Genomic DNA, 15,088 nt, shown 5'->3' on the forward strand with positions numbered 1-15,088 from the left:
TTTTTTTTTTGTTGTTTAGAGATTTTTTGTAAATTCTTTTCCAAAACAGGTTGAAAACAGTGGTCTTATTATCACAGGTCACATATATAGGCTACCGAAGGTGCTCTTTGAGCACAATTCCTCAGTCGACTGAGAGCTGTCTGTGAGGCTCTGTTTGTTAAATTAAACATTTATATTTGAAAACAACAAACATAAACCGAAACAAATGAATTATTGGAGTTGTATACAAATATTACTAAAAGAGTACACAACACAATAATTCAGGTGCACAACAACATCAGATTATATTAAATTTTCATCTATTTATTTTTCTTTATTATTATATATAAATAATTATTATTAGTATATTACACTTTATGATTTTCATTTGCTTTCAACCTCCGGCACTTTTTGTAGAGCAAACACGTTCTGTATTAACTGCTGCAATAATACAAATCATATTTTTAGTTAAGTTCTCTATATATTTATATTATATTTTAAATACAAACGGCACAACATGCATACAATCTTCCTCTTTGTTTATCTCAGAGATTCGTAGAGGTGTTTTTTTAGAGTTTAGTTCTTGATCAGTGTTTTCATACCACATATGACAGTTGCTGGCATGGAGCCCAATGTTGGCCGACTGGGCTCGGTTGGCGGTACTTGCGCTGGACGTGTGGCTAAGACAGCTGCCCCGCTCCCTAGTCCTTGGGTCTCCTGCAGCAACGACATTATGCCAGCAGGAGAGCTGTGCAACTTTACTCCATTCTCACCTGGGCTCTCCTTAAATCCACCCCGTCCTGTTCCTTCTTTCTCTCCATTATTCTTCCTTTTCTTTTACACCGACCCCACCCTTTAACTCCTCCTCCTCCTCTCCTTCCCTGTTTATCATACTTTCTATGCTGTACTGTCCCCCTCTCCATCCCTTTATATCCCTGTATCCCCTCCTCACTGCATGCCTTGCTTCCTCTTCCTCCACTATCACACCCACTTCGCCTTTCTTTCTTCCCTCTTGCATTAAGGCGTGGATGATTCATTCTCCTCTCCACATACTGTACCAGCCAACTGGCCTAAGCCTGGAGCACGCTGAAGGCAGCAATAGAGTTTCTTCCATCCATGAATGACGACACTTGTCACGCGAGTGTGTTCCTTTCTCCTCTTCTGTATAATTTTCCCATCTTCTTTCTCCTTTTCACACTACCCTTGCTTTGCTCCCTTCCCTCTTCCCTACATTTCTACCCTGTTCTATGCGCCATTTATTCCTTATATTCCTTCCTAATTTCATTGTCCTCTATTTCCATCTAAAATTATAAATTCAAACCAAATTCATTTCAAAAAATGTACCATCAAGTGTGTGTGAATGTGCTTTTCAAAACATATTTCTCGGACACTAGCAATTATCTAATGACTTATAGTCTTCTTTTATACTATGTTATTTTACCTATATATTAGATACCAATACACACTATTGTATACCAATCTGGTGTACCGAGGAAGGATGACGCGTAGGGCTAGGGGTGGCATTGAGGGGGTGGAGTCTGGAGTGTGGATGTTTGTGGAGACTTTGTATAAAAATAATTAAATTGCGCTTGATGTGTGTTTTTTTCATGTACCAATTAGTTTTCCAGTAATACTAACTAGTCTTAGATCGTCTCATGTGCTAATAACCAAAGCTACAAAATTCTGCCATGCGCGTACAGTAGGATTGTGAATGTGGTTGCGCTGCTTTTACTTGGGGTGGATGTATTTCTTTTTTCTAGGTTGTTGAACAGTGGTACAATTTATTCACACAGACAAAACTAAGCTGCATGATAGCAGATATTCTGACTTTACCCTGGCGCATGTGGCCGTTGGATGGTCGGATTGCCAGTTATTAAGTGGCGTAGGCGCTCGGCCAGGCCCGCGAGCGCGAGGCGCGGTCGTTGGGTCGCCACGCCTCCTTGATTGTTGGTCTTGATGGTTGCTGTTGCCTTTTCCAAAGCTATTACACCGTTCACTTTTTCCATACAACCTCAAACAACGATGGATTTATCTATTTTACTGTTTTAAGGCTTTTTGGATCATTTACAGCATGCACCTTCTTGAACCATTTCAAATCATATACTGTTTGTTGCAAAGTCAAGAGCCTTAAATTGTATTTTAGGGAAAAGGTAAAGTAAAGTATGAAAGTAGTTGGTAACTGGTTATGTTTAAACAAACCATTTTACAACTTTACCAAGATTCCTACGTTCTTTATAATCTTCAAAATTATATTTTGAATTTACAATTTCGATCACGCAATGACTTGTCAAATTCTCTAATATACCTTTTAATGTAGTCTAATTGAAAAGACAAGAAGACTAGAAACAAGCAGCCATAAAAGCCATTGAAGATAGATTCCGATGTCATGGTTGAGGGAAACACAGGGAACCGCATTAAGCTTTGGCTGGCTCGAGCATCAAGGAGGCGTCTGATGGTGGGAATGTGGGAGAGCGAGGGTTCGCTTGCGCTGCGAGGTGGAGCGTAGACGGCGAAGGGGGCTGAAGCTATAGGGGGGGCTGAGAGACAGGGAACTAGAGAGAGCACGTGAGGAAGGAGGAAGGAGAGAGGGATTTTGCTGAAGAGGGCGTCGGTTCCCGTGCTGTCTGGCGCGCGTGAGGCTCCTTGTGTCGTCGGGGTTTCTCGGGTTGGCGGGTGCGCGAAGAAGTGGGGGTGGGAGTTGCGGGAGTGGGGGGGACAGCTGGTTGCGGTTGAAGCTTAAAGAAGCATCCAACAGCATCTCTCATCTTTTCCTATGTTGTGCAAACAGCACCGAGAGGTAGGTCCTAGGAGAAAAAGCACTGTGAGCCAAAAGCCAGATTAGTGGAGTTCAGGACGCTGGGTGTCGAGCTGTGGTGCGGGGTGGGTGGAGGCTCACCCCCCATGACCCCAGTTGGTTTTGCGCGTGTTGTCGTGGTTAAGTTGTGCTGTGTGTGTTGGTTTTTCCCCGTGATTTTTCTATAAACATTGATGTGAGTTTTCATACATCAAGATCATCATTCTGGAGTTAAGTTCTTATCTTGTGTGAACTCACAACTGAGTGTACTCTTATTAAATGTGTTGTCCTTTTCCCAAGCCACAAGTCCTGACACTCACGAATGAAAGCCATCTGTGTGTGTTTCCATAGCTCGTGTGTTGTGTGGTGTGTGGTTTTTTTTTGTTTTATTCTCTATCTCTCTTTTGTTGAGTTCCTATTAGTTATCCTTGTTTTTATTTTTTTTTGTGTACATATGTATATTTTTTGATCTTCACACAGCTCTGATGCCTAAAAGCTGCCACTGGCTGCGATGAAGCAGTGACATCCTTGTGGAGCTGAATCTATCTTTCTCGCGATGTGACTTATGACACGGATTGCTGGTTGTATTCTGTGTGCATAGCTGCGACTCATACGTTCGCATGTAGTCGGTACACAAATAATCGTTGCTGGGTATAGATCCAGTGATGTGTTTAGTGTGGATTATCACCCTAATCTATCAAAGGAAAACGTTGAATATCTGAAATGGAAGTAAAAGTTGAAAGAAATAACACGATAATAAAAGTAACATCATATTAATGGCGCGGTGAGCTGTTGCTATGAGGCTGTTGTGCACGGGATCCGCATGGACGCCGAGTTGGTTCATTTTGAAATTGTCGTTGGGTACTATTGACGTCAGCTGAATGCCATTCGACAAATGCAACGTGTAATCTATGTCGTACACGGCGCTGTGACGCGTGTACTGCCTAGGGCACTACATCCAGAGCGAGAGCTGCACCTCCTGTCCATTAATTTGTCATGCATGTGTGCATGCAACCTTAAAAAGAATCCTCCCACCTGAGACGCCGCTCCCCCCTGCGCCAACTCCCACACGTATTATGAGCAGGTGTCACTGTACAGTGGTGATGCCAGCGTTGTGCGATAGCGGCGCGTACGCGTGGCTGCCATGAATTGCATTGGTAAACTCGTGTGTGGAATTGCGGTGGCGGGTACCCGACGGCCATGAGCGCTTCTCCACTTAGAGTGCTGTATGTGCGTGAGCGCAGGAAGCAAGTTAGGAGGGGGGGTCTGTATAGTAGGTCTGCTTGGTGTATTATGAAGCCTAGATTGTGAGGCAGTTTAGGGACTGACTGGGAGTGAGGTTATCAAAGGCCCGCCTTGGTGCCTGTGTGTGTAGGAGCCATCAAAGACTCGGGTCCATGGGCCGCATCCTGGCATCCCAGGCAGGCAATTCGGGCCCTCCTCGGTCCGGTTACCGTATTAAGGAACACACCAGCAGCGGAGCGTACTGCGGGGGGAGGGCTGCGTGAAGTGGTGCGTCGAGAGCGTTGGACGGGCGGCCGCAGTGAGAGCATGGCGCGCGCTAAGCGAGTTAGGTCGTCTGTCCAGAGAGTGTTTCGGGCGGGCGGTGGGGCGTGTTGTGTTCCTGTTTCATGGAGTATCATCCCTCCGCACAGCATGGCCGCCGCTCGGTCAGGCCGGGTGCGCCCCGCGCCCGGGGGGGCGGCCGGCGCCGGTGCCCGGGGTGCGCCGGAGCGGGCGGCCCCCACCGGGCCCCGCGCGTCCGCGGCGGGGGGGGGTCTGGCGTGCGGGGGGTCGGGGGCTGCGGGGAGCGGGGGGCGGCCGGTGCCGTGCGGTCGCTGCGCGCGGCTTCGGCGGGGGCTAGGCGCGGGGGCGCACGCGGGTGGAGCGGGGGCGCCCCGGGGGGGGCGGACGGGCGCCGCGGGGGGGTGCGGCTGCGGCGGGCCCGGTGCGGCGGCGCGCGGCGCGGGCGCCTCGCGGTCGCGCGGGCGCGCCGGCGGCCGGTGCGGCGGCCGGGGGTCGGGGGCGCCGGGCTGCCGGCCCGGGGCCGGCCGGGGGGGGGTGCGGTCGGCGTGCGCTGGCCGCGGGCCGCGGTGCCGCGTGGACCAGCCATTAGATTACTCCTGGTCCTTCTCCAAAGCTTGCGTTTCCTGCTGTTTCGCGTGGGCGGCGGTTCACTCTCAAAAGCTCTCGACAGGGTTAAAGGTAGATACGGCCAGGACATGGCATGTATGGTGATCGTAGTGCTCTATTGATCATGCACTATGATGGTACTAATTTGTCCGTTTCTATTTTTACGTGTAACTTACTGTGTGAGTATGGCACCGTGTGGACTGGTGAATGGATGCCTAGTGCTAGCTATACAACTGGCAGTAATCAGTGGGTAGCTAAGTGGTTTACACAGCGCAGTATAACACGATGCGTATGCTAATTACCGATGATGGCAAGTAAAAAACAGTGCGAGCTTGTAAGCTGCATATCATTTAAGAAATGTTGAGCCTACGAGTTGTATCCTGTCTACCTGTGATGACAGGTAACGCTCTTTAGAATGGAAAAGGATTATAGAAACAGAGTAGAATGTGCAGCTGTAGACCACTCAGATCAGCGGCTAAGGCTCACTCTTGCCCGGTGCTTAATGCCGTTAGGAGCTAAGCAGCCTTATGGTACGGTACAATAGTCTGACTGTAATTTGCAATTGCGATTCCTCCAGTTTCTCCTATAAAGCTGACAAGGCATCTTTGTTAACTGCCTACACGTCTGGAAGAAACGCTAGCCAGAAAAACAGGAAGACCTGACGGGCGAAGCCTGATCAGCGTCCATCGAGCAGAGAGTCACCATTTGAACCATGGGGCTTCATAGACGAGCATTAAGTGAGCTTTGATATATGTACAGACAGCATTTTTAGAAAGTAGATTAGAACGTGAGACTGGGACGGACCACGCGGCGCGGACATGATCGAGGTTGTTCTGCTTCCTTGCGTGGCCACCACGCGGATTCAGTCCGAAACTAGATTGTGCGTGAAAGGGCTGGTACCGTTTCTTATAGTGACGACGCTAATTAGCTGACGCTCCGTAAGGTCGGCGGACGCGAGCTTGTAATCACTTCGTAGGTGATGCCATCAATACACCGGTCACTTGTACCGATGAGCAGACAAGCCCTCAAATTTTATTCTGAGACGCCGACCGTCTGAGCCCGGTGTCTGTCCATCTGAGAAAAGTAACATTGCGTTTAGCCACTCAGCATGGGCCGGGGACATACAACCGAGGTAGTGTATGCTAAAACGACCTGCACCACTAGTTTCTTGTCCTGTTTCTTCACATTTCAGGTATTTTGTTAACATCCAAGATAGAGTCGGGCGTACCCAGTGATATCGAACCGTCATACATGGGCACGTTTTGTATTCTTTAGCTCTCACGACATAACTCAACCACCATCTGACTCTGGGTACTCCCTAAACTTAATTCCTCGAGACGTGGTATTTGGCAAGTGGGAGAGAAAGACAGAACGTGTATTATACACTGAGTAAATAAAGACTCCCGGTCTGTATAGTTGACGTGCAACGAGGAAACTCACAAGTGTGGTGGGTGTGGTCAGAGTTTACCTGACTGTGACACAGAAAGTCTTGGAGACCATGTCCCGTTGCTAAAGCTCGATTAAGAAATCACAGGGCAACAAGACCTAAATGGATAAGTAAATACACTCTGAATGAAAGTAATAGTTAAATTTCGCTGCTGTGACTTTATACGATTTTATACCAATTTTGTAACTGCGCATACACAAGCCTGTGATCACACCAATTTATGTCTGCCTGTGTATGCGCAACAGTAATCTTATTGCTAAGTGGCATCACTGTTTCAAAGTTTCAAAAGTAGAGTTAAGACTAGAGTTGACAACAAATATGCTCGCTCTCCCACTTAGGAGCCAGACACAGTGGCAACAGCTCGCGGTTCACCGAGACTGCATCGGCCTTGGAGCGGGGTAGAAGAGCGAAATCGGTTGATCCTTCTGTATCGCAGACTGGTCTGGCCGCGCGCCCCCTCAGACTACGTCCGATGCAATTCGCGGATAAGGGATTTCTGCTGCACTGGCTCAGCAGCAGAGGAGCAGGCGCGCGGTACAGGGGGTTTACACAGGATAGTGACACAAAGATCAGGCACAAATGTGTGGTGTGGTCTCAGTGGTGCAGGCTGATAGAGACGCGGATGGTCATGCCAGGAAATTGAGCTGTACTTCGGCAGTGTTGGCTGCTAACAGGTCTGAAGACATCCTGCAGTCGTGTGGCCGAAGTGCTTTCTCGAGAGCTAGTCTCTTGGCCAATCTCTTGGTATTATTACCGGAGGCGCGGTCACCTGAAGAGGATCATTGGTATATATTCGATTGTTTGTGATAGAAGAGATGTATTATCATGTTCTTTTGGTTTGGCTTTCTGAGCTAGTATTGGTAGTAGGTATCGGTAGCGTCCTGTATTTACGTATTCGCATTGTGCGTAGTTGCGTATACAGTCTAAATGGCTGATAGGGAACCCCCGCCACACTCTCCCCTATCTTCGCCCGGGCGGTGAGTTGCCATGTAAGGGACGCAAGAGATGCAGGCGTTGCACTGTAATAGAGGGTGGCATCCTCATGATGTGGAGGGGAGGCAGTGCCTGTGGATGTTCTAAGGAGTACAGGATAAGAGTGTACAAGGGGGCAATACCGTGTTGCTAAAGAGGGTGACATAGTGAGTGAGTGAAGGCCTCGCAGAGGGCAAGTCCGGAGAGAACAGCTAGTGTGTAATGAGTATTTTGTGATGTTGTGCTCGTTCTTTTGCTCAGTAAGATGAGCGTCTAGAGCACTGATAGACTGGTCTCATGTCGATGTGTCGTTGGTGGTGTGTAAGAGGGTGTGGGCGAGTAATAGTGGGGCCAGATATGTGTGTGGTGTATAGCGCGGATTTGTTGTTGTTTATTGTGATTTATATCTATCTTAAGTAGTGTTTGTTTGGGGGGGAGGTGGAGAGTGCGGGTTATATGTGTGATGGATGGAGATGTTGGTTTGTTGTGTGGAGTAGTTGTTTGTAGTATGTGAGTGGATGTGATCTTTTGGGTGGGTTGTTGTTTATTTTATGAAGTAGTGATTGTTATTGTGTTTTTTTGTGTGGACTTTTGTTATTATTTAATCTATATTTTGTTTATTAAAGTAGTTGTTATATCTATTTTTTTTTTTGATAGGAGGTTTTCACGATGCAGGTTTAGTTATGAGTTATCGTTTATCATGGTAGTGGTTAGATGACCATCTCTGAGATAGGGATGTCTTGATTAGAAGTGTTTATCTTTTTTTGCACGATGCTATCTTCTCTAACATATGGTGTTCCTCTACCAGGTTTATTTGGTTGTTGTGTTGGGTACGTAGTGTGTAGATATGATATTGTTTTATCTAGTATATCGTGATGGTTTGTTGTTGCATGATGCTTCCTATTGTTCCTTTTGGTATTTTTCTTTTTGTATGCACATCTGTTTTACTTCGTTGTATTATGTGTATATTTTATTATATTTGTGGTCCTGTGCCTGTCTTGTCACAGGAGCTATGGTCGTTGGTGTTTGCATTAGCCATTCTGTTCGTTTACATGCATCCTATGGAGTTATCTTATCCATTGTTGTTGTGTCTTTTTTGATTAGTTTTTCTTCGTGTGTGTGGATATAGGGTAAGATGGGGCGGGCGCGGGAAGTCGATCAGGCTCTGGGGTCCAGGATGCATAGTTGAGAAATGCTCGTGGTGAGAAATATTTGACGCTCAAGTGGGTACATAAAGTTAGCTTACAGGCAGCTTCGCACGGTTTACCAGATGCTTTACCGACTAGAAACTGGTTGCAGGCGAATGCGCACAGAGAAACGGAGCGGTTCGGCTTATGCTCACACCCTGTAGTCGTAAGAATGTTGTGATGTTAGGGTGGGGGGGAGCGAGCAACAGACGGATTAAAGGAATAGCGTCAACAGGCAGCCAGTGGTGGACCATTAACGGTATAACACATTGTCCATTCCACACCCAGCGAGATTTTTCATGTCCTAAGTTGTGATGCAAGCAAACGTCGAGAATGAAAGAACGACAAAAAGACTTGCATAAAGGAATGGAGGGGACATGCAGAAGCAAGTCCAGTGCTTGAGACGATTACTATCTAGGCGTCTACGAATGGGAGTTACAGTGCAGCCCTCTCCCATATGGCCAGCCCTCACGGAGGCGAGAGTGAATGACACGGCAGTGGCCGTCAGTAATTATGTGCACTGTATGTGGGGGTTCGTAGTGAGTGTGTTGGGACTGGACGACTGGTCAGCGCGTGGTGACAGAGTAGGGGGGGTGCGGGGACGTAGGGAAATGGTGACAGCGCAGCGTGAGGCCCCTGGCAGGCAGGCCAGCCACCTAACACAGTCACATCCTTATGCATGGCAGCCGATGACGTTTACAACTGGAGTAGGGTGGAGGTAGATGGCGAGTGCAGCTGGCATCGTATGGGCGCTTCTGCATCACAAAGTTGTCAACATGCAAGAGGAACAAGATCCGAGGATGATGACTGGAGTTTTTTGTTTGTTGTTTTTATTGTTTCGTGATTTTATATTGATTTGCGTATAACTGCATAAAAGGATATAAAGAAGGGTTCCCAGCTGAGCCGGGAGGGCAGCGTGGGATCGCGGAGGGATTCATGGTGAGAAGGAAGAGTGCTGATGGGGACGGGGGGGGTGGCAGGTTAGAACTCAGACCATGACAGTTCTTTCTAACAACAGTCTCTAACAACAAGAGTTGCGACATTTATGCAACCAGTATAAAGGTTAGGATTTATACTTACAGTTATTTATTGGCAGCTGGTGCACACAAGTTTAGACAAGACCTAATCATAATCATTTAGTCACGTCGTTCTTCCATACCAGAATCTTATAGTTATATCTATTCTGCTTGCGGCTGTCGCACAGACTGCAGCGAGCGTGTATCGTCCCCTGAATCAGAAGATTGTTGGTTCGGATCCCGGCTCCTGGTGCCACATGTCGAGAGTCATCACTTGGAGCAAAGATACTGACCGCCGAACTTGCTCCGCTGATGCCGGTCATCGTGTGTGAAGTTATGAACTTGCATTCGTTTTCTGCTCGAGGCTTGCGCACCACCTGACACGGTGACATGTGGTGAAAGGGTGTGAACCTGTGACGTAGGTGTAAAAGCGCACTGTTGAGGTGGTCGTTAAGGATGTGAGGAAGGCCTATACAAGTACAGGGTCCAGTTTACTCATCCATTTACCATTTACCATTACTCTTTGGTGGAATGACCCAGTTTGGGTTGGAAATGTAATCACATGGTAAGGACAGGCTTTAATTTGTCACAGATATGATTAGGAAATTCCTACACAGGCTGTACAGTTGCTATCATCAGAGATGGCAGGTAGAGTTCTGTCTCATGTGTTCTGGGTCTGTTTGTGTAAATTAAATCCAGTGAAGTAAACTATATAAATTATAAGTTAGATAATTGTCAGATAGATACAGACCAGATTTATTCAGAATGCATAGAGAACAGATAAGCTGCATGCCCACATGCTAGAGGGTCACGGGCCCTGAAGTGTATTAAGTCCAAACATTTTCTTCCAGGCCCGCAGGAAGGCCATATAATCTTAAAATGCTGCTTATATGCTAATCCATCCACGGTATTTCATTGTTCTGACAATATGTCCTCATTCCGTCACTCAGACCAACAGTCTGATGTAACAGCACACTGTAAAAACAAGGAATTCTTTATGGGATTCTCTGAAAATGAAAAACCTTAAGTTTTTACTAAGAAACTATTTTAGGTATGTAATATTCATGGCTATCATTTGTCCAGCAATAATCCTACTATGTTGCTGCTGCGAGGACACCCACAGTGTGGGCATATTGGCATGTGGGCATCTGTTACTAAAAATGCATGCTGTTGGTACAGACTCAGTGCAAGTGTTTGAGACATCAAGTCCTCAGTGCCATAAACTGCTTTAAATTACATTACAAACAGTTGATTATGGTATGGATTGTACGCACTTATTGTAAGTTGCTTTGGATAAAAGTGTCAGCTAAATAAATGTAATGATTGTAAAACTGCAGAAGTGAATAAGTTGCATAATGCAGTCTCATTTGTTCCCACTACAATGATTCAGCAACTCCCTAGAGGGTAGGTCATTTAGAAAAATAAAATGAACAGACCTTTCATAAATCAGTGTTCTCTTTAACTGCTTTGATTGCTTTAAGCAACCAAGAAGTGAGTCTTATCAGTGCAACATCTTGTTTTGATGGACAGGATGATAGTTTGATACCTTGTTACTGCCAGACTGAGTGATGGACTTGTCCCTGTGCAATTTGCTGTACCTGCTTTGCCAATCTGGACAGCCAATTTGGTCAGCTTCCCTTGCAGCACAGACTTTTCCTTCTTCGGAATGGACACCTTCTTCCTCTCTTTCTCATCAGCCTCTCCACCTTCAGCACTCTTTAGAGGCTGCATCTCCATGGCAGCTGCTCCATCCTGCTTCTTTACTGTAAACACCACATAAAAACAGACAGCAGCAGCATTAGAAATGTAGATTAGACCAAGGGAGCGAAGAAGAGCAGGGAGCCAGGATTCAACACCCAAGTGTTACACCAGCTCAGGGACATTCAGTAGAGACATAAAGTTTAGAAGAAGAGACCATGTGACAACCCATGACAAGATGGAAACTAATATATGAGTCTTTCACGTACCATAATGAGGATTGTCTATTTTTTCTCTGCATTGTGGTCGTGGTAAAATCAAAGAGGCTGTGAACCTCATTTCTGTATATATGAATATGAATTCTAAAAATGCATGATACTGTAAGTCTTCTTTTGCTGTAGTAAGAGAAACACTGTTTCTTATCATTCACACTCTTTTCATCACAAACACATTTACAGTAAGTCATCAATAATTCAGTGGTCCTTCATCCAAGGTCTAGGTCATGTTCACAGATTATTTTGAAACATGCAGTTTTGCAGAAAGTGGGGAGAAAAACATTTTAAACACACCGAAAACTGACTATGCTTCACATAAAAAATACAAAATACAGAAATAACCATAAAAGAAACAAAAAAGATTAAAAAGTGATTTAACTGACTGGAATAAAAGCATAATTCCAAACAATAAAGATAAAAATTTAAGAAACTGACATGGAGAATATATCAGGGTTTTTTCTTTTTTTGTTTGGATGTGTAGCATGATAACTAAACATCAATTTTAGGTTGTTTAGCTGTTTTCTCTGGGAACACTTTGCACACCACTTTCAAATGACCTTGGAGGTGTAGACGATTCAAATTCTAAAAGCAATATAAGAAACATATCTTATCCTTAATCCATTGAGTGATGTACTGTACAATAATAGACCTTGGTGTATAGATGTATAGATAGCAGCAGTGTTTTAAAATCCACTTTATACCATACTGGAACACAGGGCAGAGATCTTAGGTGAAGAAAGTTTCTATTCTGGCAATAATATGATCACAGAACTACATGAGAAATAGTCAACAGAACAAAAAATATCCACAATTTTGAAAGCGTATCTCTTATAATTATAATGAAAAGAAACTAGTCTTGCAAATCCCCAAATAGTGCAGTAGAGCCTTGTATATGATTATTATTCATTTTACTGAAACAACACTTCTCAGGCAGGAGGTTGGGTCACATAAAACCCCATTACTGTATGCTGCATTTGAAATGAACGTCTTTGTTTTGCACAAAAAGATCAAATTGAATAAAACTGCTTCCATTAGTCAAAAAGTCCAAATCCAAATGGTTGTTAATGATCTAATTGCTAAAATGCATAGTGCTCTATGTATGTTGCATGTATATAAATCTACTTTCACACTTTGAGAATAATTGACATTTTATCTACTTTACAGTAGGAACTGCTTAATGGTGTTTTCACATTTTCTGTACAAAACACTGTTCAGGCTATAAAACCAATCCTCAATTACCTCACTCTCTCTCCATCTCTCTCCACCTCTCTCACACACAGACATACACACATACATGCAATAACAGTACAGTGCTTCTCTGTTAATGTAGCCCATAGCCAAAAATCATTATAGCCCATTTTCCAAATAACAATGAGGCATATGTTTGATGCTCAGGAAAAACCTTTTAATATGGAACATTTGTCATTTGTCATGCTTGCTGGTTTTGCATTTTGTTTTTCCACCCCCATGACACAAGACAGAAAGTATCTGTATCTGACTGTACGCAGCAGAACAGCAAGATCAAACACTCAATGTTAAAACACGCTCAGGACAAAGGTTCATCTTCATCATTTTGTTCTGTATTCTAGCTGATCTAGACTGTGATCATCATACCGAGGTGTAAAAAAAACTTCATTTACCCTTTTGCCCATTTGCTTTGGGGATATTTAGATTTTTTCAGCTTGTCTGTTATTCTATCTCACCATTATTTTGTCCTGACATTAATGCTTGGATTTGGTAGATAGACTTGTAGACTCAGCATCTTTTTCTGTTTTATATAATTGACGATTAAATTGCTTTCAAGAGTTTGACTAACACAATATGCAATTCAAAGGCATAACTTTGATAACCTAGGATGATCATTTTTTATTATTTTGTATATTTAACAGATTAAATTAATAGATTAACAATAATAAAAATAAACATTACTGTGGTTACACCATCAAAAAGTCACAGTATCTCTATAATGCCACACGATTTATGTCCTATTGTGTGGAGAAAAATTCATGAAACAGTAGTAAGGGGAAACCAAGGTGTGATATGGTATATAAATTGAGGAGAGAACCAAGAGGGCAGTTTCAGGTGTTTCTGGGGGAAAAGGGCAGCGCAAGTGAGGCAGATACAGTAGTTAAGGGACAGATTTCTGTCCTCTCATAGAGAACAAGACAAGTCAACAACACAACAAGAACAATAACATAACAAAGACCAGGGACAACACATCAGTGACAGACAGAGTGAAGAGGAAGGATTTCTACCCTAATATGGCTGCAGGTAAAACCTGGATCAAACACTTACATTCTCTGGATTTATATGTCACTATTAGACTTTGTCCAAGTCCCTTAGAATCTACATTGATTTAGCCCTGCACAATAATTTGAGAGACTGTGAGGTATTAAGAGTGTAAAATATAATCTATCGATCTATCGATGCTATAAATAAAACAATGGAGGATTTTTCACCTGCATTTGACCCAGAGCTTACACCACACGCCATAGAAGGAAAAAGATGAAGAGGGGGGAAGAGGGGGAGGAGGAAGAGGATGAGGGAGAGAAGGCAGGGAGGGAAAGAGTGAAAGATATGGTTTGGTTACCTTTAATCTGGTTGCTCTCCATATTGCCATCTTGCATTTTACCTATGATGGAGACATACAAGACAATAACAACAAAAATAACCAAAGCAGACATGTCAACAAATTACCACCACAGAGACAACAGACACAGTGAGAACCAAAAATCACAAACAGGGAGACAGGAAAATGACTTTTAATACAACGTCTCTGTGACAGTCACATAGAAAGGTTTGCGATGTGTAAGTGATGTAATGTAACTAGAAGCTAGAGCTGCTGGCAAGGGGTTAATAAAACAAAATTTAATTGCAAGTTATTCTAACACTAATCACGGACTGTAGTGTGCACATTTTCTTGTATTAAGTGGGAGGAAATTAGGTTTTAATAGGTTCTTTTTTCATTACATAAGCAACTAATCAGGTAATTAAAAATGCTCAATGGGCCTTTCTGAAACAAAAATATTTTGACATCAATATATATCATGTGTGACATAATGTTATGCTGAACATTAAAAAACTGCACACCTGCTACATTTTCTGATTTTAAAGATTATTTTGAATGACATACACTATGCGCACAGGTAATTCCACATTATCAACAATGCGAGTCAAATTGTCAGGGTATAAAATGAGATATCAAGACATACAGTAGATACAGCATTACACTGAACACTGACAGGGAGGGAGAGTACACCACAAATACACACGTACAGTACACATGAACAAGAGACTGCGTGCATAAGAGGAAAATTCAGAAAGCACATGCAAGATCACACACTTCGAGGGAAGCAGACTGGAGATGTGAACAATACACACAGAGAGAGAGAGAGAGAGCCTGAAGAAAAAAACTCCCACATGGTGAAGTTACATAAGAACAACTGGAGGAAAATCGAAATCTAAGTTCGGGGACAGTGAATTTATTATGCTGTTGGATTGTGCTTACACAAGGTGTGAACTTCATTTAAATGTGTTTTTAAATCAAACAACATTGTTTTAAATTACACAATAAACTTGCTGGTTAG

General features: G+C 44.0%; 1 protein-coding gene across 7 annotated transcripts in view; it reads right to left on the reverse strand.

Moving 5' to 3' along the window:
- The window catches only part of atp2b2 (ATPase plasma membrane Ca2+ transporting 2), an 80,561-nt gene that overhangs the window by 31,938 nt on the left and 33,535 nt on the right, over positions 1–15,088 (reverse strand). For 5 of the 7 annotated variants that reach the window (XM_035661873.1, XM_035661881.1, XM_035661875.1 and 2 more), the window contains 2 exons: positions 14,092–14,133; positions 11,127–11,291 (listed from right to left, as the gene is read on the reverse strand). In XM_035661873.1, the coding sequence (XP_035517766.1) occupies positions 11,127–11,291; positions 14,092–14,133 (207 nt within the window). The remainder of the gene's footprint in view (positions 1–11,126; positions 11,292–14,091; positions 14,134–15,088) is intronic. The other 2 variants (XM_035661877.1, XM_035661879.1) reach the window with 1 other exon arrangement.

The sequence above is a fragment of the Morone saxatilis genome, unplaced genomic scaffold (assembly GCF_004916995.1).
Source record: "Morone saxatilis isolate NCDOM2014 unplaced genomic scaffold, NCSU_SB_2.0 Contig18, whole genome shotgun sequence".
Taxonomy (NCBI): domain Eukaryota; kingdom Metazoa; phylum Chordata; class Actinopteri; family Moronidae; genus Morone; species Morone saxatilis.